The sequence below is a fragment of the Carcharhinus amblyrhynchos genome, chromosome 24 (genome assembly GCF_965287045.1).
Source record: "Carcharhinus amblyrhynchos chromosome 24, sCarAmb.v2.hapA, whole genome shotgun sequence".
Taxonomy (NCBI): Eukaryota; Metazoa; Chordata; class Chondrichthyes; order Carcharhiniformes; family Carcharhinidae; genus Carcharhinus; species Carcharhinus amblyrhynchos.
The window spans coordinates 7435044-7462980 of record NC_137347.1 but is presented as its reverse complement, the minus strand read 5'-3'; the positions used below and the strand labels follow the sequence as shown (position 1 = coordinate 7462980).

Here is a 27937-nt window from a genome sequence, read left to right as displayed (position 1 = left end):
TTAAAGGAGGACCTTCAAGAGCACTGCATCACCTGGGCTGGAGTAAAATAAACTGCAATAGAGCAGCAAGGTGCCAGGCTCTTGTTGCCTGCTGACACAGGACCAGAGGATCTTGGCTGATAGAAGTGTGGAACACTTTCTCCATAATTGGCTGATTCCTGTTTCTATGTTGAGCAAATGGACAGTGGAACTTATGCTCATTGCCAGTCTGGCAATAAACAGCAAGACCGTCACTGCAAGGAGTGGGAGTCTAGAAAAATCTCTTTCATTCAAAGGATTATTAGAAATGGTTTAACATAGTTGCCTTTTGAGGTAGAAGCAAACATTTAGAATAAGAACAGGAAAAGTATTTAAAACTATAGGGAGATGATGGGGCAAAAGGAAGAGAGTAAATACTTCAATTGAGGACCTAGCACTAGGTTTGGCTGAATGGAGTACAGAAGGACTTAAGAACATAAGAACATAAGAAATAGGAGCAGGAGTAGGCCATCTGGCCCCTCGAGCCTGCCCCGCCATTCAATAAGATCATGGCTGATCTGTCGTGGCTCAGTTCCACTTTCCCGCCCTCTCCCCATAACCCTTAATCCCCTCTCTTATCAAAAACCCATCAACCCGCTTCTTAAAAATATTTAGCGAGGCAGCCTCCACCACTTCAACGGGCAGAGAATTCCAGAGATTCACCACCCTTTGAGTGAAGAAGTTCCTCCTCAACTCCGTTCTGAACCGCCCTCCCTTTATCTTGAGGCTGTGCCCCCTAGTCCTACTGTCTTTTTTGAGCGGGAAGAGTCTTTCCACCTCTATCCTATCCATCCCATTCATCATCTTATACGTCTCAATGAGATCTCCCCTCATTCTTCTAAACTCTAACGAGTACAAGCCTAGTTTATTCAGCCTCTCCTCATAGCTCAACCCCCTCAACTCCGGTATCAGCCTAGTAAACCTCCTCTGCACTCCCTCCAAGGCCAAAATATCCTTGCGCAGGTGCGGCGCCCAAAACTGCACACAGTACTCCAGCTGTGGCCTCACCAATGCCCTATACAGCTGCAGCAAGACCTCCCTACTTTTATATTCAATCCCCCTCGCTATGAAGGCCAGCATCCCATTCGCCTTCCTGACCACCTGCTGCACCTGCAGGCTGGGTTTTTGCGACTCATGCACAAGGACCCCGAGGTCCCTCTGCACCGTCGCCTGCTGCAGTTTTTCGCCACGTAAGTAATAGTCCTTCCTACCATTCTTCCTACCAAAGTGGACCACCTCACACTTGCCAACATTAAATTCCATTTGCCATTTCCTGGCCCATTCGCCCAGCCTATCTAGATCCTTCTGCAGACTCTCCACACCCTCCACACAATTTGCCTTTCCCCCAATCTTGGTGTCATCAGCAAATTTCGACACCCTACACTCGGTTCCCTCCTCCAGATCATCTATATAAATGGTAAATAGCTGAGGCCCCAGCACTTTGCGCTGAATCTTTTAAATTTGGTTATGTGGAAGCAATGAACACTGCACTTATCAAAGTCAGTCAGTCAGTTGAATGTTATCTACAAGTTGTCAGAATGTTACAATTCTAGAATCCTCAGCTATGCAAAGTTAAAACTATTATCACCCTAATCTGCAAGCCTCAACTCATTTGATAATTTTGGCAGTGTACTATTGTCCCTGCGGTTCAAAGACAAAAGAAATGTCTCATATGGAAGCATGCAAAATAGGACATAAACTATTTTGTACTGGAAGGAAGAGAAATCTAAGCTAGTGCTAAAGTGATGAGCAACTCATTATTTAAAACATTTCATTTCACACAAAGATTTAACATTGGCCTTGGGGTAAACAATTACATGCTTGGTCTAAATAGAATAGGCCCTATGGCTTTATTTGAAAATGGTTCAAGTACATTCCCAAAACAAGCTCAGTGCTCAATGTAACAACGTATATATTAACTTCTGCCATTATGTGCAGCATATAGTACACTATTATTCGGAAATCAGAGTTACTAACTCCCCTCCAACTCCAGAAAATTACTGTTTAAATTCCTCAAAAAACAGACTACAAAAGGAGCAAGCTCTAAGTTTACTTGAAAATTTTTTACCCAAGCCATGTCAACATCTAACCCTTTAAAATTGTTTTATTCCTGGTTTGAAAATATACGTAATATTTGTATTTGTAGTGAGTTGACAGTGGAATAAATAATAGTCACTGTTACATGTTGAAATCCCCCAAAAAATTACATCAGATATTTTCCAGTGTAGCATTGCATGCTGATTGATGATGCATACAAATTATCAGCTTTATAGACCAACCGTGGCAGTGTCGAAAGCTTTTACCTAAATGGCTTCTCTCCTGTATGCGTCCGGACATGCTTCCTCAGGTCACTGAGTGTAGTAAAGTACTTAGTGCAGCCTTCTGATTCACAGTTAAATGTTTTCCCTGTGTGAAGCCTCTGATGGGCTTTCAGCCTGGAAATGAAATGGAAATTAAGGCAGTTACTACTAGAGTGGATAATACAAAGTTGACAACTTAATGTATGATACATTAACAATTCCTAAACCATATTCTACATGGAAGTGCTGTCAAAGAATTTATCTTCAGGAGAACATCACTTGAAGCAGAGTAGCATCAAACATCGCAAATCAAAAAAAATTTGGATACGTTCACAAAAGTGAAATACTATGCATGCCAGCAATCAAATAGAAACAGAAAATGTTGGAAATACTCAGGGGGTCCGGCAACATGTTTGGAAAGAGAAACAGAATGCTGTTCATCACTTCAACTATTTTTAGACCCTGATCCCCCTACACCTCCCTCCCTTACCAGGGCTATGGGAGAGCTTGCCATTTCTTCAGAAGCTCCAAATGTCTCCAGCCATCACCACCTACTGAGCTGAACTGGTTTTCACATACAAAACTTTTCCATTAACTTCACTCCTGTGCTGAGGGGGCCTATCTTTTCGTGGGTTTGTGGAACATTTTTTTTCCAGTCCTATTCTGGCCCCCACCCCTCACCTTTTTCCGATGACTATCAATAGTTTCCTGCTCATGCCCCAAACTTGAAAATTTCAATTGATTTTTCTTCCAATTTCCACCCTTCTCATGTGGTCCCCCAGTTCTCTACTTCCTTGTCTCAATTTCTGAGGATACGCAAAAGCCCAGCTTGCAGGTGGTCAGGAAGGCTAATGGGATGCTGGCGTTCATCGCGAGGGGGATTGAATATAAAAGTAGGGAGGTCTTGCTGCGGCTGTATAAGGCATTGGTGAGGCCGCAGCTGGAGTACTGTGTGGGCGCCATACTTACGCAAGGATATTTTGGCCTTGGAGGGAGTGCAGAGGAGGTTTACTAGGCTGATGCCGGAGTTGAGGGGGTTGAGCTATGAGGAGAGGCTGAATAAACTAGGCTTGTACTCGTTAGAGTTTAGAAGAATGAGGGGAGATCTCATTGAGACATATAAGATGATGAATGGGATGGATAGGATAGAGGTGGAGAGACTCTTCCCGCTCAGAAAGGACAGTAGGACTAGGGGGCACAGCCTCAAGATAAAGGGGGGGCGGTTTAGAACGGAGTTGAGGAGGAACTTCTTCACTCAAAGGGTGGTGAATCTCTGGAATTCTCTGCCCGTTGAAGTGGTGGAGGCTACCTCGCTAAATATTTTTAAGACGCGGGTTGATGAGTTTTTGATAAGAGAGGGGATTAAGGGTTATGGGGAGAGGGCGGGAATGTGGAACTGAGCCAAGACAGATCAACCATGACCTTATTGAACGGCGGGGCAGGCTCGAAGGGCTAGTTGGCCTACTCCTGCTCCTATTTCTCATGTTCTTATTTCTTACGTTCTTATGTTCTTATATTTACTATAAATCAATTTATTCCTCAATGACTCTCCAACTGTGACTGACAATGACATCAAAAGCATTCAAGTTCATACTGACAAGGACCTCAAATGTGTTCATTCAAATTCTGTTCTCACCCCTTTTCCACCTTCCCAGAACCACAATAGGGTTCCTCTTGTCCTCATCTTCTACGCCAGCACCCTTTGTATTAAAGGGATCATCCATTGCCATTTTGCCATCTCCAGCATGATGCCATTAACAATCCCCTCCCAACCCCTTTCAGCACTCTGAAGGGACTCCCCACCACGATATACTGGTCCACTCTTCATACCTCCAACACCCCTGTCCTCTTCACACAACACATTTTCATTCAAGCAAAAAGGGTCTTTCAGTTTATGTTTATAAAACAATTAATCAGGTTACTCAAATTGTTTTAAATCAGATAACCAATAAATCAGAAACATAATAATGACGACTTTTTAATAGTCTATTTAAACTCTTTTCAAACTGATTCTCTACCATCCAGTACTAGGTGAGTAGAAATTTCCTTCAAACTAAATACTAGGAAGACAAAACCAGTCTTTGGTCTCATCATAAACTCTGTTCCCTAGCCACTGGCTCCATTCCCTCACCCTGAAATATCAAGTTGAATACCTTCTGGCCATAATATGCTCCACCATCAAGTTAGCCTAATTCTTCCTCCCTAGCACTGGCTAATTCCATCCTGGCCTCAGCAGATCTCCTGATGCATGTCTTCATTACCTTTTGGCTTTATTATTCCAATGCTCTCCTTGTCACTCTCCCATCTTTCACCATTCATAAACTTGAGCTCATCCAAAATTCTGTAGCCCATGTCCTAACTCTCACCATGTTCAATTCATTTATCACTCCAGTGCGTGCTACTCTATAATAAATCCTGGTCCAGAAAATTCTCAGATTAAAATTCCATTCCTTGATTTAATCTCTCGTAAAAATAAGAACTCGGAGCAAGAGTAGGCAATTCAGCCCTTCAGCTCCAGCATTTAATACAATAATGAAATCTTGGCCTCAACTCCACTTACCTACCCATTCACCATAGCCCTTCAAACCCTTACTAGATAAAAATCTTCCCACCTCTTCCTTAAAATTTAGGTCCCAGCCTCCACCGTGTTCTGGGGTAGTGAATTCCACAGACTCATGATCCTTTAATCAAAGTAATTTCTCATCTCAGTTTTAGGATAAGGGGTATCAGATTTAAAACATAAGAACATACGAAATAGGAGGAGTAGGCCATCAAGCCCCTCGAGCCTGCCCCGCCATTCAGTAAGATCATGGCTGATCTGTCGTGGCTCAGTTCCACATTCCCGCTTTCTCCCCATAACCCTTAATCCCCTTGCCGATCAAAAACCTATCAACCCGCGTCTTAAAAATATTGAGTGAGGCAGCCCCCACCACTTCAACGGGCAGAGAATTACAGAGATTCACCACCCTTTGAGTGAAGGAGTTCCTCCTCAACTCCGTTCTAAAAACCCCCCCCCCACCCATCCTGAGGCTGTGCCCCCTATTCCTCCTGTCCTTTGAGCGGGAAGAGCCTCTCCACCTCTACCCTATCCATCCCATTCAACATCTTATACGTCTCAATGTCTTCTTGTTCTAGATTACCCTACAAGAGGATACATCCTCTTCACATCTACTTTGTCAATCCCTCTTACCATCTTGTACACTTCAATTAGATCTCCTCTCATTCTTCTAAACTCCAGGGAGTAGAGACCTAAACCAAAACAGATAATCTCACCCTTAACCATTTTAAACTCCATCTGTCAAATTTTATCCTGTTCAGGTAAACGATCCATATCCATTGTAAATTTCTTTTAATTATTGCAATTCACCATCCCAACTATTTTAGTGTTATCTGCAAATTTAGTTACGGTATCTACTATCCCTACATCCAAGTCATTAGTAGATTATGTTCTTGCCTCTGTTGCCTCCTCCAGGCCTAAAAGCCTTCAAGATTGTGGCTCTGCTCCGATTCTGGCTTAGTACATCCCAGATTTTATATTACTCACTTTTAGTAGCTGTGCTTCAGTTGCTAATGCCCCAAATCCTACAATTCTTTACCTGAATATCTCCCTCCCCTCCTTAAAACACATCTCCTTGTCCCCATCCTGTTCTCCCCCCCACCCACCCCCCCGCCACATTTTGCTTACCTGACCCAATATCTCATATGGTTTATTACCCTGTGAAACACCTTATGTCTTAACATTAAGATATTCTAAGTTGCTAGTTCTATACTTAAGGTTGAATGCATAAATTCTTCAATTACTGCAAATTAAATTTTATACAAGATAATCTTTGGTTTTTGGACTGTAAGGTTTATAGTGGATTTCCCTAAGGGGTTGTTGTTATATTCATCCCGTTGTACAGGACGCAATTTTATCATTGGATAATAGCAAAGTTAAGTTTTGTGAACTGTATGGGCGATAGTGTAGAACTTTAGATTGGTGGAATGAATGGATAAGTGCAGATAAAAGTTAGTGCAGAGAATTGTAAAGTGATTAATTTTGGTAGGAAGAAACAATCTAAAAGGATATAATAATTCTAAATGGGGTAAAAGGAGCAAAGGGACATGTGGATATATGAGCATAAATCATTGAAGGTGACAGAACAGGTTGAAAAAGTGGTGAATAAGATGCCTTTGGCTGCATCAATTAGCAGATAGAGTACTAAAAGCATACATAAAGCACTGGTGTAGCCTTTACTGAAGTACTGCATCCAGTTCTGGGCACTGCACTTTAGGAAAGATGAGAAGGTATTAGAGGGAGTACAAAAAGATTGAGGAGCATGGTTCTATGGCTGAGGAACTTCAATTACACAGATTGGAGAATTTGGGACTGCTGTCCCTGGAGAAGGTTGGAGGAGATTTAATAGAGGTATTCAAAATCAGAGGATCAGAACAGAGAAGATAGGGAGAAACGGTTCTCATTTGTGGAAATATCAAAAACTAGACAGCACAGAAGGTCATTAGCAAAAAAAAATCATGGCAGCATGAGGAAAAACTTCTTTTGTTAGGTGAAAGTAGTTAAATCAAGGCATTCCAGAGGTAATGGAATAATAATCTGAAAAGGAACAATGCGCAGGGCTATGGGGAGAAGACAGAAGTGCTACTAAGTGAACTGCTCCTTCAGAGAGCCAGCAGACATGACAGATTGAATTGCCTTCTGTGCTGTAATCATTCTGATTTAAAAAAGAAAATGGAAACTTGGCAATATTAATGTACTTTTCATTTTATCTAAAAGGAAGAGGGATTTTTTTTGATGCAAACGTCTATAAGGAAGTGATAGCATCACAGCTGGGGCTAGCTTTTTTCCTCCGAAATGAGTTCAAAACATGAGTCAAAAAAAATCAATGCGTAGATGCAGCAGTTTAAGTCAGTAGCTAAGATAATTGGAGATACAAAGTGAGCAGGTGTGACTGAGTGACTGTGTATCTGCTATTTAAACAAGCAACGCTCCGTTCAATATAAAAATAAATGGAGGGTTTAAAACAATACTTTCAAAAGACAAACATAAAACTTCACAATACTGAAGGCTAACTAATAAACAATTACACTGCTGCTTGGACATGGAACTAAGTTGAGCAACAAATGTTTATAGCCGCTTGCGTGGCTGTGTTCTGCGCATATTCAGCATAAACTGCTAATCAACCATAAGCGTGATTACAAACAGTGACAGCTCAAGTAACTTTAGTGGAAAATATCTTGTACGCAATGCAAGTAAACATTAGTCATCTGTGTACTTAAAAATTTATCCTTCAGTAATCAAACATAACACTCAACTCTCGTTTGCTTTCTTTACCATTTTACCAAAGGGAGCCGAGAATGTATACATGCACATACCAAAGATGAGTCTAGAGATCATGTGACAAATTCTTACCACTTGTTATAAACCAAGTCTTCATTGCTAAGCTCTGATCATGTGACTAACACAGAAAAATACGCGCAGGCTGACCCAAGGTTTTGAAAGCAGTACATATGCAATAAACTGATTAACATGACCAAAGCCTTTGAACAAACACTGCAAAGACTAGAAATCAAAATAGAAAATGTGGAAAAACAATAGCCAGTTACATATGAAGAATGATGTGGATATGCCGGCGTTGGACTGGGGTAAACACAGTAAAAAGTGTACTAGCGAGTGTACTATCAAATAAATTGGTTGGACTTAAACCTGGTGTTGTCAGACTTTTTACTTATGAAGAACACAGACAAGTTAACATTTCAGGTGCAACTGTTCATTAGGACTGATGCAGAAATGCAAGATTATGAGAAGAGATTGGCAGCCAACATGAAGGGGAATTTTCTGTAGGCCTTTAAATAGTATATGGATGGCAAAAAGAGAAGGGCTGATTAGGGACTCAAAAGGTAATTTATACACAGAGGCAGGGGTATGGCTGAGATCTTAAATTTAACACTTTGCACCTGTCTTTACCAAGAAGGGGACACCATCCAGGCCATAGTGATAGGACAGTAAACTGTCAACAGAAGGGTTCAAAATTCAAACATGAAGCATTCGATAGACTGTGCTTGAAGTTGACAAGGCATGCGACGCATTCACTGACGTGGAAGGAATAAAAGTAGAAATTGCAGGGGACACTGACCATAACTTTTGCTTTCCCTTGACACAGGGAAAGTTCCAGAGGATGAGAAATGTAGACAGTCTGCTTGATCAAAAAGAGTTGTACAGATAAGCTTACAATTACAAACCAGTTTAACTTTAGTGGTGTCGAAAATTCTAGAAACAATTATTCAAGATATAAGTAATAGTCATATAGAACATTGTGATGTGATTAGGAATTTTAAAGGGGAAACCACGTTTTAACTAACTTGGAGTTTTCTGAAGAGGAAACAAAGGGTCAATGAGGATAATGCTGTTGATGTAGTGTATCTGGACTTTCAAAAGACATTTGATACACTAGCAACCAGACTGGATCAAAATGAACTGAACTGGACCAGACAAATACTGTGGCTACAAGAGCAGGTCAAAAGTCAGGAATCCTGCAGCAAGCAACTCCCAAAAGCCTGTTTACCATCTACAAGGCACAAGTCAGGAGTGTGATAGAATGCATTCCACATACCTGGATGAGTGCAGCTCCAAGAAGCTTGACACCATCCAGGATAAAGCAGCCAGCTTGGTTGTTATCCATTCTAAAACATTCAATCCCTCTCCACCACTGACAAACAGTGGCACAAGCGTGTATGATCAAGATGCAATGCAGGAACTCACCAAGGTTTCTTAGGCAGCACCTTCCAAACCCACAACCGAGGACAAGATCAGCAGATGTCTGGAGTTCCCCCAAGTCATTCACCATCCTGACTTGGAAATATATCACCATTCCTTCACTGTAGCTAAGTCAAAATCCTGGGACTCCCTCACTAACAGCACTGGATGCAACGACACCTCAGGGACTGCAGCGGTTCAAGGTGGCAGCTCATCCCCATCACCTTCTCAAGGGCAACAAATGCTGGCCTAGCAATCATCAATCACATGACGGGACTTTTTTAAAAATAAAGGCATTTGTACAGAAAGTTACGGCAGGAATGTTAACTTGTCTGTTCTCTCCGGTCACTGGCTAACCAGTGACTGCTTGTGTCTCACAATTCCATTGTTTTATCGCTATTGTCTAATGCAAAGAAAATAACAGTCTTGCATTTATATCATTGTACAACCTCAGGATGGTCTAGAGTACTATGTATGGTCAGCGGTGTCATGTGGAAAGCACAGCAGCTAATTTGCATGCAGTACAATCCCATAAATAGAAATACAAATGACCAGATTTGACTTTTAATGTTGGCATGATGTGGATATGCTGGCGTTGGACTGGGGTAAAACAGTAAAAAGCCTGAAAACACCAGGTTTTAGTCCAACCGATTTATTTGATAGTAAACTAGCTTTCGAGGGGATTCCCTCTTCTCTTCAGGTGAATGGAATCCCCTCGAAAGCTAGTGAGTTTACTATCAAATAAATCGGTTGGACTAAAACCTGGTGTTGTCAGACTTTTTACTGTGTTTTAATGTTGTTCCAGGGATAATTATTAGTCAGGACACAGAAAGAACTTAATTCTTTTCAAAACAGTACCGTAGGATTTTTTATGTACATCTGAAAGCCAGATTTAATGTCTCATCAGATGATGCTACTTTTTCACAATTTCCTTCATGCTCAACTGGCATCAACCTAGGTTTTATGGTCAGGTCTCTGGAGTGGGAGTTGAACCCACAATCTTCAGACTTAGTGGAAAAAGAACCATCAACTAGCATGGTCTCCCAGAAGCAGCAGTATTGAAGAAAATCTATTCTTATTCTTTGGTCTTAGGTTCGATTCCCGGCTTGGGTCGCCGTCTGTGTGGGTTTCCTCTGGGTGCTCTGGTTTCCTCCCACAGTCTGAAAGATGCGCTGGTTAGGTGCATTAACCCAAACAAGCACCGGACTGAGGAGACTAGGAGAATTTCACAATAAATTCATTGCAGTGTTAATGTAAGCCTTACTTGACTAATAAACAAACTTTTAGAACAAGATTCAAGTTCAGTACTAGCAAATGACTGTTTGAATATTACATTCTATAAGTTGCTACGAAGTCTTTTTCGCATTGGAATCTTTATCACTCAAGTTGAGTGAGCATTATAGCAGCTGCTTGCTGTGTGTTTGAATTTCACCAAAACAATGAAAGATAAGCTTCCCTCAATAAGCAGAGCATTTTATTGAAAGTTACACTTGGTGCTCTAATTCACCCCACAGTGCAGCACATATTTGTCATCAAGCATGTATCTTTGGTTGCAAGATTGTCAAGTACAAGAACATTTCTTCTTAGTTCATGTGGTGATGCAGAGCAGCTTAATGGATTTAAAATCACAAGCTGCTTCAAACTATCTTTTCAGCACCCTGCAAATCACAGTAACAACAAACAGATCGCACCAGTTTTATAACCTTTGAGAAAGATGATAAAGTTTATCAATATCCAACTCCACATGGTCAGAGACAGGGACTCACTGTGCCAACCATTTGTTAATTCCCTTGTTCATTTAATGCAACTAGAATACTACAATCAGACCTCCAACTGAATGACAACTTGACCTGCTGTCATGAAAAACAAACTTGTTTCCTCCTCCTACTTGCTTGCTTGTTGGAACCAGTTAGGAATATAGAGTGGTGGCAAAAATAGATATTCTGAAGTCAAAGTTTTAGATCCAGCTTTAGCAAATAAAGCCTTGAAATGTGCTTTTTTTCTTCCACTCCAAGCAGTACAATGACATTTCTCATAGGGGAAAAAATTATGCAACCACAGAACATTTTTAATGTTGCGCCAAATTAAAAGTTAGTTCAAAATATCTGCATTCAAAAAATTTGAATGTTAAGAATGCACAAGGGCAGACCAGCAATTAAGACCTGAAAGCGCAGTTACTAGCGAAAGGATCCTATCGCAATTAAGTACACAATGACTTTACAGTTGCACTAGGGCTGACATTGCTTTTGTATTTGATAGGGCACAGATAAGAGAAGCTTACACGATTGACAGGGAAGCTAATCCATCTAGTTTCCCCCATATCAAGACGATGTATTTTAAACAGGATTGGGGATAGCGGAATTAAAATTTCCAGTTTTTAAACCAACAGATTGCTGTGGTACTGCGGACTAGTATTTGAAATCCACACAGCAGGATTAGTTTACTTATTAGTGTCACAAGGAGGCTTACATTAACACTGCAATGAAGTTACTGTGAAACTTCTCTAGTCGCCACACTCTGGCACCTGTTGAGGTACACAGGGAAAATTTAGCAGGGTCAATGTGCCTAACCAGCACGTCTTTCAGACTCTGGGAGAAAACCAGAGCATCCAGAGGAAACCCACGCAGACCCAGGGAGAACGTGCAGACTTTGCACAGACAGACCGTGACCTAAGTTGGGAATTGAACCCAGGTCTCTGGCGCTGGGATGCAGCAGTGCCAACCACTGTGCCACTATAGGTACATCTTCAAATAAAATCCTTTTGATCGTGCTATAAGATTGCAGCTGCTGATCAGGCAAGGATGCAGTTTTTAATGTGGAGATCAATCCAGTGATTTATCAAAACACTATTTTCCAAGATCAAAAAGCTGTTAAATGAATGAAAAAAATGCAAACTGAAAATAAAGGAATCAAAAGGGAGAAGCATTGCAGAGTTTTAAAAACCAACAATTTGAGAGCTGAACAAGTGAACCAATGCTGGGTGGTTGAAAGCAGTTGAAAGGTCATGGATACAAGATTTAATTGAAGAGATTAGAGACAAGAGCATGTATAATTTTCTTGAGACATGAAAGCCAGACATGGAATATATTAAGGTTTAAGATTAGACTGGATAGGTGGATAAAGGTAGAGAACATTGTGATACAGGAGTTGGTTGCAATTAGGTCCAAATGGAACGCATCCTACATTATTAGGAAAACAATGGTAGAAATAACAGAGGCCTTGATTACAATCTTTCAATTCTCATTCATGGATAGAATAGTACCAGAGGATTGCTAATGTTATATCACTACTCAAAAGGAGGGGGATAAGCCAAAAGCTATACACCAAATCAGCCTTAACGAGTATCCAACTTCCCTCCAGCAAATCAGAGAAAATAAACTTTCATTTGCAAAGATATGGAATTAATCAAGACAAGCTAGCATGGATTTGTTTAAGCTCAATCAATCATGTTATGAATGTGTAATAAGGTGGCTGTAAATAGAGGAATACAAAATCTTTTAAAAATCCTATTGATTCATGTGTCAGAGGTTAGATATTCAAAAATTATTGGAATATCAGAAAGAAGTTGAGGGGAATTTTTTTCCACAATTGTCAGAAGTATGAACGTTCCACTTGAAAAAGGTGGAAGGAAGTAGATTCCAAAATCAATTCTAAAAAAGGACGCTGTAAAAGTACTGAGCATAAGGGATATAACTGAATTGCAGAATAAAAGTGAGGGCATGGGGCTAAGTGACGTTGCTCTTTCCAAGCGTTAACACAGGCACAATGGGTTGAATGGTCTCTGTGTGCTACAAGTTTTTATGATTCTCTTGGCTTGCTTGATGGGTAATCACAGTCATGGATGAGTTGGGCTGAATAGCCTGTTTGTTATTATCTGCTTCAGTAAGCTTTCCATACGCGAACAAAAGACCTGTCCAACTCCATGATTTCAGTGAATCACTGAACATGTATCTCTTGCCCTTGGCACCAGACTAACTTGCTGACCTGATGAGAACAGGATTATGGAATAGCTCAACACTAGTCCCTCACACAAATTTAAGTTGTACAAGACAAACAGGGAAAATGCACAACTCAGAATAAGGAATAAAATATGAAACAACAAATAGCAACATATCCACATTTGAAACACCCCATGGATTAACAAGGCAACCAAAATAAGAAACCAATTCAAAACTAATAACCCAAAACAATCAAAAAGCTCTGCAAAGAACTCTTACCCAATTCAAGGCTGGTAAATAGTAATAGATCAAGTCAAACCTGACTAACGTAAATATCTCATTTTTCAGGAATGCTGGTGGAAATTGGAAAGGCTATTAAATGGTGACTGAATGGAATTCATGGAATTGTGACTATCAGTGAACCATGAGGCACTTAGCAGTGCATAAACAGTGAAGTCAGAATATTTTGTGACAAGACCCTCAACACCATACGTCAGCTCAGAGACTATCTCTGTTGCTGTGTGGACACATGGATTTGGGCCTGTGTCTGTGGGAGTTTGCGCGTTCTCCCCGTGGTTGCGTGGGTTTCCTCCGGGTGCTCCGGTTTCCTCCCACATCCCAAAGATGCGCTTTTAGGCTGATTGATTGGGTAACAAATTGTCCCTATATTGGACCTCCCTGATCCTCGCACATTAGGCGTAGACTAAAATCATGAATAGGTCACTGAGACAATGGGACGGCGGCGCGGGCTCGTTGGGCCGAAGGGCCTGTTTCCTGTGCTGTGTTGTTCTTTGTTCTTTGTACCACAAGTTGGCATGAATTATGTGGCATCACATGACTGGTACCTGCCTAGTATGCTCACGGAGACAGATTGAAATAACTGGTGTATTTTCCCCAAAGAACAAAACAGCACGGGAAACAGGCCCTTCGGCCCAACGAGCCCGTGCGGCCATTTTAACATTGCGAGTTCCCTCTTCCACCATGGCCATCAAATTTCACACAAAATTACCTACTCTGGAAATGGAAATGATTTGCATTTATATCGCACTTTTCTTGATTTCAAGAACATCAGAGTGCTTTATAGGTCAATTAAGTACTTCTGAAGTGCAAACATTGTTGTAATATCAGAAACATGGCAGCCAATTTGTGCACATTTCCCACAAACAGCAATGACCAAACCAGAGAACATGTTGGAAAATCTCAGGTCTGGCAGCATCTGTAAGGAGAGAAAAGTGCTGATGTTTCAAGTCCAGATGACCTTTTATCAAAGCTAAAAGGCATAGAAAGTGGGAGATATTTATACTGCAGAGTGAGGAAATGAAAGATGAGTCATAGCCACAGAAAGCAGGGGAAAAGATTGCTAACGTCGGTCCACAGAGAATAAAGGGTGTGAATGGTCAAGAGAAGCTGTAAACTGTGACAGATGAAGATGTTGGTGGGGGGGCAATGGGACAGAAGTAAAAAAAAAGGGGAAGTGGGGGAGAGAAAAGGTAAGGGAAGCGGATAAAGTGGGAGAAAGAGTGGAACATTGGCAAACTCAATTTTTCTGTCCCCTTACCTATTCCAACCACTCTCCTTCTGAGCTTTCTGCCCTTCACTCCCTCGGGTCCAACCCTGACATTGTCATCAAACCTGCCAACAAAGGGGGTGCTGTTGTCGTCAGGAGTACTGGCCCCTACCTTGCAGAGGCTGAGCATCAACTATCAGGTACTTCCTCCTACCTCCCCCGGACTATGACCACACCACTGAACATCAAGCCATCATCTCCAACACCGTCACTGACTTCATTTTCTCCAGATGCCTTCCCCCACAACTTCCAACCTTAGTCTCTCAATCCTGGATGGCCCTGTTCTACCTACTTTCCAAAATCCACAAAAAGGATTGCCCTGGTAGGCCCATTGGGTCAGCATGCTCCTGCCCCACTGAACTTATTTCCTCTTACCTTCACTCCATCCTCACTCCCCACCAACATCCGGGATTCCTCTGATGCCCTGGATCATACTGACAGCTTCTAGTTCGCAGGCCCTAACTGCCTCCTATTCACCAAGGACATGCAATCTCTCTACACCTCCATCTCAGGATGGCCTGAGAACTCTTTGCTTCTTTCTTGGAGAGGCCTGAACAATTCCCATCCACTACCACTCTCATCCACCTGGCTGAACTCATTCTGTCTCTCAGCAACTTTAATTCATCCCACTTTCTCCAAATCCTTGGGTACCCACATTGGTTCTCACTGCACTTGTATTTTTGTAGGCTATGTGGAACATTCCTTGTTCCAAACCTACCCAGGCCCCCTCCCACAACTCCTTTACCAGTACATCGATGACTATTTCAGTGCCACTCCGTGTTCTCGTCCAGACCTTGAAAAATTCATCAACTTCACTTCCAGTTTCCACCCTTCCATCACCTTCACCTGGTCCACTTCAGATCCTTCCCTTTTCTTTCTTGACCTGTCTCCATTTCCAGCAAGACTACTTACCAATATCCATTACAATCCCACTGCTATCTGGACTACAGCTCTTCACATCCCACATCCTGTAAGGATTCCATCCCTTTCTCTCAGCTCCTTCGCCTCTGTTGCACTTGTTTTGATGATGCCAAAGTGATGCTTCGAATAAATGTTCTTTCTCCTCAACAGTGGATTCCCATCTAATTGTCGATAGGACCCTCCACAGCGTGCAGTCCATCTCCCGGGCCACAGCCTTCACTTAGCACCACCACCAACTCCCTACCTCCCTCCACCGCACCCCCCCCCCCCCCCCCCCCAGCTTTTCCCAGAATAAGGATAAAGACTCCTTTCTCATTTCATCCCGCCAGCCTCCGCATGCAAAGCAGAATCCTCCACCATTTTCACCAACTCTAGCGAGATGCCACCAAACACATCTTCCCTTCACTTCCTCTATCAGCATTTTACAGAGACTGCTCCCTCTGGATAAGTTAGTCCACTCCTCCACTATACCTACCATCTCTCCTATTGATCATGGAACCTTACCATGCAATCACACCAGCCCCTTTAGCTCTTCCATGCTTATCATCCAACGTCCAGAACATTAATTCCAAGTTAAGCAGCGTTTCATCTGCACCTCTTTCAATTTAACTATTTGCTGCTCCCAACGTGGTCTCCTCTATATTGGAGAGAACAAGTGTAGACTAGGTGATCACTTTGCTGCGCATCTTTGGTCAGTGCGCAATCAGGATCCTGACCTTCCAGTTGCTTACCATTTTAAACACATGATTTCGCTCTCATGCCCATATGTCTGTTCTTGGCCTGCTGCAACGTTCCAGTGAAGCTCAATGCAAACGGAAAGAACAGCATCTCATCTTCCGGCCAGGTACCTGACAGCGTTCCGGTCTCAACACTGAATTCAACAACTTCAGGTCATTAGCTCTACCCCACCTCGGCCCCTTTGTTTCATTCTATTTTTTTTAAAAACTGTTCTCTACCTTTTATTTCTTTGTCTTTCTTCTCCCCCACTCTTTCCCTCTACTTTATCACCCTTCCCTTTTCTCCCCGCTTCTCCTCTTACACCACTCCCCTCACTATTGTACCGCGAATGAATTTTTAAAAACTCTGGTGTCACTGACTGCAACTTTACTTCGAAGCTACTCATTTAGTCAGGCCTCTGTTACCATAACTGGTTTTGTAACAGTGTAAATTACTACAATTTCTGTTTCTGAAGTTCTGCATTCCTAGAATATTCCTTCAATGGGATATGGTATTTGGCCACGCTGTAATTAGGAGGATGGTGACAAAGTACTAACCATCTGATATGCAGTTGTGCCAGCAATGTCGTTTTTAGGGGCTAAGTACATACTGTCCACTTCATTAAGTGCAAGGCCTTCAATTCTCAGTCCAAACCAGCGTAAGCCAGTTCCTGCTCTGCTGGAGTTTCTACTTTTACAGGTTCTTCTTCTGCCAGTCCTTCTTCAGGCTCATAACTGTTCAGTCGTTTCCCAGTGACAGCAGAGTTTTTAAAACTTCATTCATGGTACAGTGTCTTTGTTAAGACCAGCACTTAACCACAACTGTCGTTGAGAAAATGGTGATTAGCCACTTTCATGAATACAAATTAGTGCTTTGTTTGACCATTTTAGAGGGCTGTTAAGAACCAACATATTGCTGCAATCTGGAGTCATACATAAACTAAACTGTGTAAAGACAACAATACCCTAAAGAATATTGGGGTGGGGTTGGTTTAGCTCAATTGGCTGGGTGGCAGGTTTGCACTGCCAACTGATGCCAACAGCATGGGTTCAATTCCTGTACTGGCTGAGGTTATTCATGAAGGCCCACCTTCTCAACCTTGCCCCTTGCCTGAGGTATGATGATCCTCATCAATGGTCATCTGCAACTATGGAAACTACTTTAGGCTGGATAACAAAAAAGGGCATTAGGAAACCAGATGGTTTTTAAACATCAATCCAGTATCTTTATGATCACCACTTTCTTAATTCTAGATATTCTTTAATTAACAGAATTAAATTTGCCAGCTGTGATGGTGGGAATGTGTGTCAGGGATCAGCCTTTGCATTGCTAATCCAGTAACATTACCACTAAACTACTGTAGTCAGTATGATGCATCGCTGTAACCAAGATGTGCAATTGAAACTTGGGGCAACCACCCCACCAAATTTCCCATCAAACACTTGGTTAAGCAATGCCCCTTTTTCTGAAATAGGAAATAACTAACCTAGTTTATTTTGAAACTGAACATAGCTCGTTTGCACTTGCTGTGTCAGTCGTTTTCTACTCAAAGTGAGCCAAAAGACAGAGCTCCAGCTCAGATCACATCTTAAACTAAATTCCCACTTCCTAAAATTTTGGTTTCAGGGTCACGTCACCAAGATGTGGCAAGTGCCTTACATTCTGCAGATTACAACAGCTCCTTCTGATGTGTGGACATTTCTAGCATGAGAGTCTTTTACAGAGAAGCTTCATAGGCTCCTTGAACATATAATGATTTCTGTAAATTGCCTAAATGGTCATGTACAGTACGTGATTTTCTTCGTTATTGACTATCCATGTCTAAAAAATTTGAAAGGAAATTTCTGCTAAAAACTCCTTTATGAGCACAGTGCACATCCTGATCTCAAGTCACCACGTACTTTTCCCATTTTCCACTTTTTTTAATGTGGTGAAACCACATTAACCACTAACAAATCACTGGAGAGTTATTGTACTTGAACAAAATCCACATCCTAAGGCATTAATTAACCGAGACAGATGTGTTTCCTTTGCTATTAGAGTTGTAGAGTCAGAGTTTTACAGCACAGAGGGGGGTGTCCTTCGGCCCATCATGCCTGCACTGGCCAAACACCTTTCTATTCCAATCCCATTTTCCAGTTCTTGGTCTGTAGCCTTGCGCGGTATGGATTTCAAGAGCTCATCTGAATGCTTCTTAACTGTGAGGATTCCTGCCTCTATCAATCTTTTCAGGCAGTGAGTTTCAGATTCCCACCACCTCTGGGTTAAGTTTTTCCTCAAACCCCTCAATCTCCTGCTTCTGACCTAAAATAGATGGCCCCTCGTTACTGACTCTAAGGGGAAAAGTTTTTTCCCCATTCTGCCCTATATCCCTCAATTTTGTACACCTCAATGAGGAACCCATCAGTCTTCTCTACTGTAAGCAAAATCCCAGCTTATGCAGCCTCTCTTCTTCCACAACAGAACCGCAAGAGAGTGAAAACCACCAATCCGAAATGAAGCAAACAGCTACCAAGTTACTATTCCTTTCAAGTGTCAACTTAATTTAGCTGATACCACTAACACTGACTCATGAGGCCATGAGTTTGAGTCACGGATTCAGATGGGAGCACATCTTATACAAGGCTGCTTCACAGCAGCAGAGCAAGTGATGTTGTCTAGATGATAACTCTCAGACCATTAGTGAAAATAATGCAAAACATTGAACAAGGAGCTCCCCTAACAAAATACAAACATATTCATTGGTTATGTATGTGGCTTGCGAGGCATTGCTGTTTGCCATTCGCTACCACTTCATGCAAGTGACTGAATTATGTTTGTAATAGTGAGTCTGAAAAACTTGGACATTTTGATAATGCAATATAGCTCTAGGAAATGTTTTTGTTCTTAAATTTGGGCAGAAGAAAACATCACATGCATTCAGTAACATATTATGAAAAACAAATCTGAGCTTAATTCATTCCCTAACGCACATCTCTCAAGTTGGTGAGGAAAACAAAGCTACCTGTTGACCAAGTTTTCAAGCTGTCCAGGTGTATGCAATCACAATTTGAGTGTCAAGGGACACCAACACTTATTAATCTTCAACCCTGAACAGGTTTTAGAAACTAATGGCTTAAAAATCAACGTGATTAGTATTTAAATTTGGCTCTGCTATTTGCTGCTAAGTCAGGAATAGGAAGCAGGTGTTGCAGTATATTTTGCTCATGCAGGTTAAATTTAGTATTGTAAATCAGCTGTTATTGAAACTGTCCAACATTTCCACCTTGATGTTATTGAATACATTAGGAACAAATGATATAATGACTTGAAATCCAGAAAGAAAAATAGAATGTCGGAAATGCACTAAGCGCCTGCCAGGCTACCAGATCTACAAAAACAAAACTAGCTTTAACTCTTGTGAAATCTACTTCCCTGTTCGCTTGTCCAAAGAACGTAGAGATGATTGAACTCTGCAAATTGAAACAATAATCAGTTCTGCCTTAAAGTCCAGGTACCAGAATGCTACAAGTATAGGTTGAGTGAACCTGAACCATTTCAGAAATAGGCAAAACAAGTGACTGAGGTCCTTTGAGGAGACTTTGGTTTAAATTTCAAAAAAGTGCTCAATTAAAAAATCCATTTCCCCTCCTTCCTACACACAAAATAAAGACCCATCTTCTGCTAATCAATTCACATGACATAAATTTCCCATTCAAAGCCAAGTCATTAGGAAGGCAAGGTATGGAAACATACACAAGAGAGAAAGGCATAAGTAAGGAATTAGAGAGAGTACTGAACTAAAATAGTGCAGGACAGGACCAAATTTGGGTGGATGCCATAAACCAAAAAGTAGAGACAAAGCAAGAGCAAAAATTCTTAATACCGGAAAAGACAAACAGACGATGACAGGAAGGGACAGTATAAAGCTCAAAGTCAGTCAATCAGCTAATAAAGCTAGATGGTATAAATATAATAAAAGGGCACAATTAAAAGCTCTGTATCCTAAACACAGGTACCATTTGAAACAAAACAGATGTACAAATAGCACAAATAGAAATGAATAAGTACAATCTGACAGCCATTGCAGAGACATGGCTACAGGATGAAATGGATTGGGACCTAATGTCGATGGGTACATGCCATTTAAGGACAGGAAGCTCAGAAAAGGTGGAAGGATGGCTCTGTTAATTAATGATGGCATTAACACAGAGGAATAGCTCAAGTTCAGAAAACCAGGATGTAGCAGCAGTTTGGGTTGAGATGCAGAATGATAAAGGCAAGAAGTCACTTGTAGGTTGTGCGCAGGTCCCTTAATTGTAGCTTCGCAGTAGGCACAATATTAAAGAGAAGATAGTGGGAGCTTGTCACAAAAATCGTGATAATCATGGGGGCTTTCAATCTACATACAGATTGGAAAAAAGATGGGCAAAGCTAGCATAGATCAGTTCATAGGATGTTTCCATGACAGTTTCTTAGGACAGCATGTTCTGGAGCCAACTGGTATCGTGTAGTGAGATAGGAATAAGTGATAACCTCAATGTGAAGGCACCCTGAGGGTGAAGCAATCATAATGTTTGAATTTTACGTTCAGTTTGAGAGAGAGAAAACGGCACCCAAGACTAGTATTTTAAACTTAAGTGCAATTATGAGGGCATGGAAGTACAGCTAACTGAAGTGCTGAAGGGTTGATAGAGGCTGTGGTGACATTTAAAGGGATATTTCAGAATACTCAGATTAGACAAATTCCAATAAGAAAAAAAATTCCAAGGGGAGAACCCATCATCTGTGATTAACTAAAAAAATTGAAGTGTTAAACTTAAAGAAAAAACATATTTGCTCAAAGATGGGTAGCAAGTCAGAAAATTGGAAATATAAAGAACATCAAGGAATCACAAAAGGAAAAATTAAGAGTATGAGAGAAAGCTAGCTAGAAATACAATGAGAGACAGTAAGAGTTTCTGCAGATATTTAAGAAAAGAGTCAACAAAATGAATATTAATCCAATAGAAAATGCATCTTGGGAATTGATGACGGAAAGTAGGATGGTGATAGATGAATTAAACAGGCACAGTCTTCATTACTGAAGATGCAAGAGACATCCCAGAAATAGCTATAAATCAGGAAATGGAAGGAACTAGAGAAATTACAACCACCAGGAAAGTGGCAGGGAGTAATTTGTTGGGGCCGTGGGCTGGTCAAGATAGATTTCAGCCCAAGATCTTGACAGAAGTGGCTATTGAGTTAATTGATGCATTGGTTTTAACTCTCCAAAATTCTCTCGATTCAGGAACGGTTGCATTAGATTGGAAGATAGGAAATATAACTTTATCTAAAAAAGAGGGAGACAGAAACCAGGAAATTATAGGCCAGTAAGCCAAACATCTGTCATCAGGAAAACATTCAAATATATTAAAGATGCTGTAGCAAGGGAACCAAGCAGAGTCAACATGGTTTTGTTAAAGGGATATCACGTTTAACCAATTTATTGGAGTTCTTTGAAGGTGTTGTGGATGTAAAGGGAAATCAGTGGATGTACTAAACCTAGATTTCCAGAAGATATTTGACAAGGTGCCATATCAAAGGTTATTGCAGGCAAAAGCCCATGGATTAAGGGCAACATGTTGGTATGGATTGTAGATTGTTTCCTGTTGGTTAACCAGTTGGCATGTCATTTCCTGGTTGACAGGATGTGATGGCACGCTGGGGCCTCAACTTTTTACAATTTCTATAAATGACTTGGATGCAAGGACTGAAGGTATGGTTGTTAAATTTGCTGATGACACAGATAGGTAGGAAAGTGTATTATCAAAAGGATGTAAGGAGGCTACAATGGGATAGAAATAGGTTTAAGTGAGTGGACAAAAACTTAACAAATGGACAGTAATGTGGGCAAATGTGAAATTTTGGCAGGAAGAATAAAAATGATTATCTAAATTGTGAAAGATTACAAAATTCTGAGGTGCAGAGGGATTTGGAGTCCTATTGCATCAGGTGCAGCAAATGATTAGGAAAGTTAATAGAATGTTATAGTTTATTGCCAGGGTAAAAGATTACAAAAAAGTAGGAGGCTATGCTTCAGTTGTGCAGGGCATTGGTGAGTATTATGTGCATTTATAAGCAGTTCAGAGAAGGTTTACTAGACTAATATCAGGATTGGACAGGTCATCTTATGAACAAAGGTAAGGTTTGTACCCACAAGAGTTTAGAAGAGTAAAAGGAGACTTGATGGAAACTTTTTAAGATCTTGAGGGGTATTCACAGGGTGGACGTGGAATGATGTTTTCTCTTGTCAGAGAACATAGAACTAGAGGTCATGATTTAAAAATAAGGGGTGACCATTTAATACAGAGAATCATAGGATCACTACAGTGCAGAAGACCATTTGGCCCATAGAATTTGCACCAACCATAATCCTACCCACGTCCTATTCCTGTAACCTGACATATGTACCCTGCTAATCACTAACACTAGGGTCAATTTAGCATGGCCAATCAACCTAACTCACATCTTTGGACTGTGGGAGGAAACTGGAGCACCCGGAGGAAACCCAACCAAATACAGGGAGAATGGGCAAAATCCACACGTTGACCCGAGGCCAGAATTGAACCCGAGTCCCTGGCGCTGTGAGGCAGCTGAACTAACCACTGTGCTGAGATGAGGACAAACCTTTTGAGGATGCAAGTCTTTGGAACACTCTTCCTCAGTAAGTAGTAAAACAAAGTATTTGAATATGTTTAAGGCAGCGCTGGATAATTTCTGATGAACAAGGAGATGAAAGGTTATCCGGGGCAAGCAGGAATGTGAGGTTGAGGTTAAAATCAGATCAGCCATATTATTGAATAGTGACCGTGTGGAGATGTCGGCGTTGGACTGGCATAAGCATAGTAAGTCATCTCACAATACCAGGTTAAAGTCCAACTGGACTATTTGGTAGCACAAGCTTTCAGAGTGTCAGTCCTTCAGGTGGAACAAGAACAGTGCCGCAGTTAGTCCTGGGGCCTCATCTGTTTACAACCCACATTAATGATTCAGACAGAGACCAAGTCTAACATATCCAAATTTGCTAATGATACAAAGTTATGTGGAGCACAGAGGTTGCTGAGCGATCTCAGCAGGTTAAGCCATTGGACAACAAGGTGACAGATGCAATGTCATGTGAGCTTATTCACTTTGGCAGCAAGAGTAGCAAAACAAAATATTTTTTAAAAGTTGTGAAAAATTTAAATGATGTTCAGAAAGACTTGGCTGTACTCAAAGGACACAAAATAAGTAGGCAAGCACAACGAGGAAACAAGAAGGCAAAGGTGACAGGAGTACAAGAATAAGGAAGTCTTGCTAAAATTTGGAGTATTACGTGCAGTTTTAGTTTCCACATATAAGAAAGAATATACATTGCATTGGAAGTCACCAGATTCATCCCTGGGAGCACTGGCCTGTAAGAGACCACATAAACTGGGCCTAAATTCTGGAATTTAGAAGAACTAAAGGTAGCTTAACTTACCTATAGAGTGTATTAAATGCTTTTTCACAACCCTGCACGTCACACTCGAATGGCTTTTCCTTGGTGTGGACTCTTACATGGATTTTTAGGCTGTAAGAGGTGAGAAAGGCCTTGCCACAGCCCTGCTGATTACAAACGAATGTATATTCACCACGGTGAGTCTTCTGATGTGTCCGCAGATTTCCTGCTGTGCTGTATGTACGTGGGCATCCTTCAAATGTGCACTGATATCGTTTTACCTTGGGGTGGAGGGAAAACAAAAAAATTATAATATTACACAAACTAGTTGGAGTTTATACATTCAACCTCTAGTGGTTTAATTTGCAACAACTCATTAATCAACTTTACACACATGTCCAGGTGCAATATTCTAAAATATGAATATTATTTATGGATTACAATTATTATTGGTATCAATAGTAATAATGATCATTAAACAAAAAAGCAGAAAAAAAACCACTGGTTCACTATTGCCCAAGGAAAGAAATCTGCCATTTGTACCTGGTCTGACAAATTATATATTAATGATTTGGAAGAGAGAACTGAATGCATTATCTCCAAACGTGAAGATAGCACAAAGTTGGACAGGAGGTTGAGCTGTGCGGAGGATGCAGAGATGCTTCAGCATGATTTGGACAGGTTGAGTGTGTGGGCAACTGCATGGGAGATGCAGTATAATGTGGATAAATACAAGGTTATCCACATTGGTAGTAACAAGAAGACAGGTTACTTGAATTGGTGTAAATTGAGAGAGGTGGATACTAGCGAGGCCTTGGTGCTCTCATGCATCAGTTACTGTAAGGAAGCACGCAGGTACAGGAGGTAGTAAAGACGACAAAAGGTGTGTTAGCCTTCATTGCTAGGGGATTCCAGTACAGGGATGTTTTGCTGCAATTGTATAGAACAGTGGTGAGGCCGCTGGAGTACTGTGTGCAGTTTTGGTGTCCTTAGCTGAGGAAGAATGTTCTTGCTATAAGGAAGTACAGCAAAGTTTTACCAGGCTAATTCCTGAGATGGCAGGTCTGTTAGGATTATATTCACTGGAGTTTAGGGGATCGCATAGAAACTTATAAAATTCTAAAAGGGCTACTCAGGGTAGATTCAGAAAGAATGTTCCCAATGGTGGGGGAGTCCAGAACTAAGTGTCATAGTTTGAGGGAAGGGATAAACCTTTTAGAATTGAGGTGAGGAGAAATTTCATCATCCAGAGAGTGGTGAATACATGGCATTCACAACCAAAAAATGTAGTTGAGACCAAAACTATGCCTGATTTAAAGAAGAAATTAGATATCGCACCAGGGGCTAACGGGATCAAGGAATATGGGAGGAAGGGGGATGAGGATATTGAGTTTGATGATCACGAAATGGCAGAGCAGGCTCAAATGGCTGAATGGCCTACTCCTGCTTCTAGTTTATATGTGACCCCAGGTCTACAGCAGAGTAGGCCTGGGCTCTCACAGAAATGAACTGGCAAACCACTCAAGGCAAATAGGAATGGGCAACAAATGTTGACTTTGCCAGCAAGCCCATGTCACTGTAGAATAAATTAAAACATGAAAAATTTGTAATTGTCCAATTTCAAATTATAGTAAAAATTTTAAAGGCGTTTGGAATCAAGGGTGCATTTACCTCAGGCTTCGGGAACTTGCGATTGGGACTAAACAGAGATCCTGAGCCTGGAATTGTTGGGACCAGCTCAGCTATCTTCCTGGAAGTAGTCTCCTCACTGGCTGCCTCCAAGCTCAATTAAAGATGGCAGGTAGATTCCCGATAGCCCCATTAGAGTGCCAGCAGCTCCAAAGGGGTGAGCACTGTTGGAGGTGGTCAGGAATCATAAGGGCACTTGCACTGTGTTCAGTTCAGAGGGGCGAAGATGATTGGCATCTCAGAGCAGAAGGAAAATTTCTAGCTAAATCACGTGGGCCACAGGTGCAGCTTTTCCTGCCTCGTCCTCAACATTCGGTTTTGGTGCCTCCAGTTCTGACCCCACCACCACCACAACTACTCATGCCCACAACAGTGAGGCTGCCTTATTTTGTGGTGCAGCAACACCACAAAAATCATCCAGTTGGTGCCCTAAAGATGTAAACGGGCACCCGCCTCTGCAGCACTCAGCCGATTTGCTTTGCAGAAACTCCCCAATTCTGTTGCCAGGGAACAATTCTGCTCAGTTCCACACTATCTTCCCGATCCAGCAGCTCAGGGTCAGCAAAATTCAGGCCCAGGATTCTCAATCATTTACTGCTAAGGATCAGATATTCTATTACAAATGATCAGAAACTGCAGTTAATTCAGAAACCAAAGTGACTAAACCATGCAATTTACAAAATATCTTTTCATCCCATCTTTCAGTAATTTCATAGAATCGTACAAACCCTACAGTGCAGAGAGAGGCCGTTTGACCCATCGAGTCTGCACCAGCCACAATCCCACCTAGGGCCTACTCCCTTATCCCTACATACTTAACTTCTAATCCCTCTAATCTACACATGTCAGCACATTAAGGAGTAATTTTAGCATGGCCAAATCAACCTAACCTGCACATCTTTGGACTGTGGAAGGAAACCGGAGCACCCAGAGGAAACCCACACAAACGAGGAGAACGTGCAAACTCCACACAGACAGTGACCCAAGCCGGGAACTGAACCCAAGTCCCTGGAGCTGTGAAGCAGCAATGCTAACCATTGTGCTACCGTGCTGCCCAAATTAGTAGATTGCCCCATGCTGACTCAATGTTCTGTTTATAAAGTTAGCGATGACCATCCACAAATTATACTGGAGCCTTATGTGTAATATTTGTGCTCAAAGGGGAGTTAGTACTCAGGTACTCAGTCAAGTTCACTCTTTTTGGCCATACCAACCTCAACAGTTGGTTCAAACACCAGTGTAAGCAGCTACTCCCTGCACCAATACATCATTCCATCTTTATTCTGGCTATGTTTAATGCCAAATATATATTAGTGCAGAATTAATCAAGATCAATCTTACTGCAGTTCAGAACTTATCATGGGTACAATTTGGGCTGAATTTAAACCTAATGCAGACCGAGATCCCCATAATTAATTTCACTTCTTACTCATTTCTACTTTCCTCCCAATTCCACTCTAGAATTTTAGAGCATCTTTTAAGACAACCCTTTCATGCAATAAGGGGTTGCACCATCAGACGAGTTACCTTTTGGATGAGTCACCAAAATGATGGATAATTTGTCTGCACTGGCACGGTGTCCAGTTCTTCATCTAAACATTTATGGATGGAAAGGGATTGGTTTAGGTTAGTGGGTCATTGTTTTTTTTAAACTGGTCAGCACAACATCGTGGGCCGAAGGGCCTGTTCTGCACTGTAGTGTTCTATGTTCTTAAACCATCACGCATCTCCCAGCAAACACCAAAGTCATGTACTAGTTATCAGATTGGCTGTTTGTGTGAAAATGGACCACAATTTCTGCTAATGTAGTGACTTTGCACAAATAATTCACTGAACGTGGAGCAATTTAAGCAGCTTAGTCTTGAGAAAATGTCAGGGTGATAGGAATTCAAGTTCTTTCCTTGTATTATATGCAAACTAGGAGAATGAAGCACAGAGTTCTGGCCACAGGTGGTTCTGATTGACCCCTTTGGCAAGTTGACATGATACAATGCACATTAAGTCACATTGGTGCACAGAACAAACAGCTGCTTACAGAAGCAATGCTCAGAAAAATAAAAATAAGGAAAAGGCCAAAGGAAATTCTAAGCTTCATACTTCCAAAATGTGGGGGAACAAAGCTTGAGGAAATCAGCAATGTAACGCAACAAATGTACAGGTTACTTGAGAAGCAAGAAGTTACCAGAGTAATGTTATTACATAGTGATATGCTAACAGAATCTTCCTGCAATCAACTGTTAATTATTCCTAGTAATGTTGCACTCAAGCCATTTACCAGAGTAATGCTGCACCACGATTGCATTAATGAATTTTGCCTAACAGAAAGGAAGCTAATTGCCAACGGTACAAAATTAATATGGTCGTAAAGACAAGAGTCCTTCAGAACTACTTATGCTGAGACACCATCTGAAATACTCATTGGATTAAAGCTTTTCAATTCATTTCCAGTAATCTATTATTTAATTGAAAATAAACTCCAATTGGCATTATTCACATAGGGGCATGTGGTTTAAGGAAGTCATTTTACTGCAGTTCTGCTGAATATTTGCAGGCAACGCCATGCTGATATTTGGAGGACAGCATACAGATACT

General features: G+C 41.3%; 1 protein-coding gene across 2 annotated transcripts in view; it reads right to left on the bottom strand.

Moving 5' to 3' along the window:
• mtf1 (metal-regulatory transcription factor 1) overlaps positions 1-27937 on the bottom strand; it is a 90062-nt gene that overhangs the window by 39065 nt on the left and 23060 nt on the right. For both annotated transcript variants that reach the window (XM_080211676.1, XM_080211677.1), the window contains exons 3-4: positions 23699-23937; positions 2322-2453 (exon numbers count right to left, since the gene is read on the bottom strand). In XM_080211676.1, coding sequence (XP_080067802.1) covers positions 2322-2453; positions 23699-23937 — 371 coding nt within the window. The remainder of the gene's footprint in view (positions 1-2321; positions 2454-23698; positions 23938-27937) is intronic.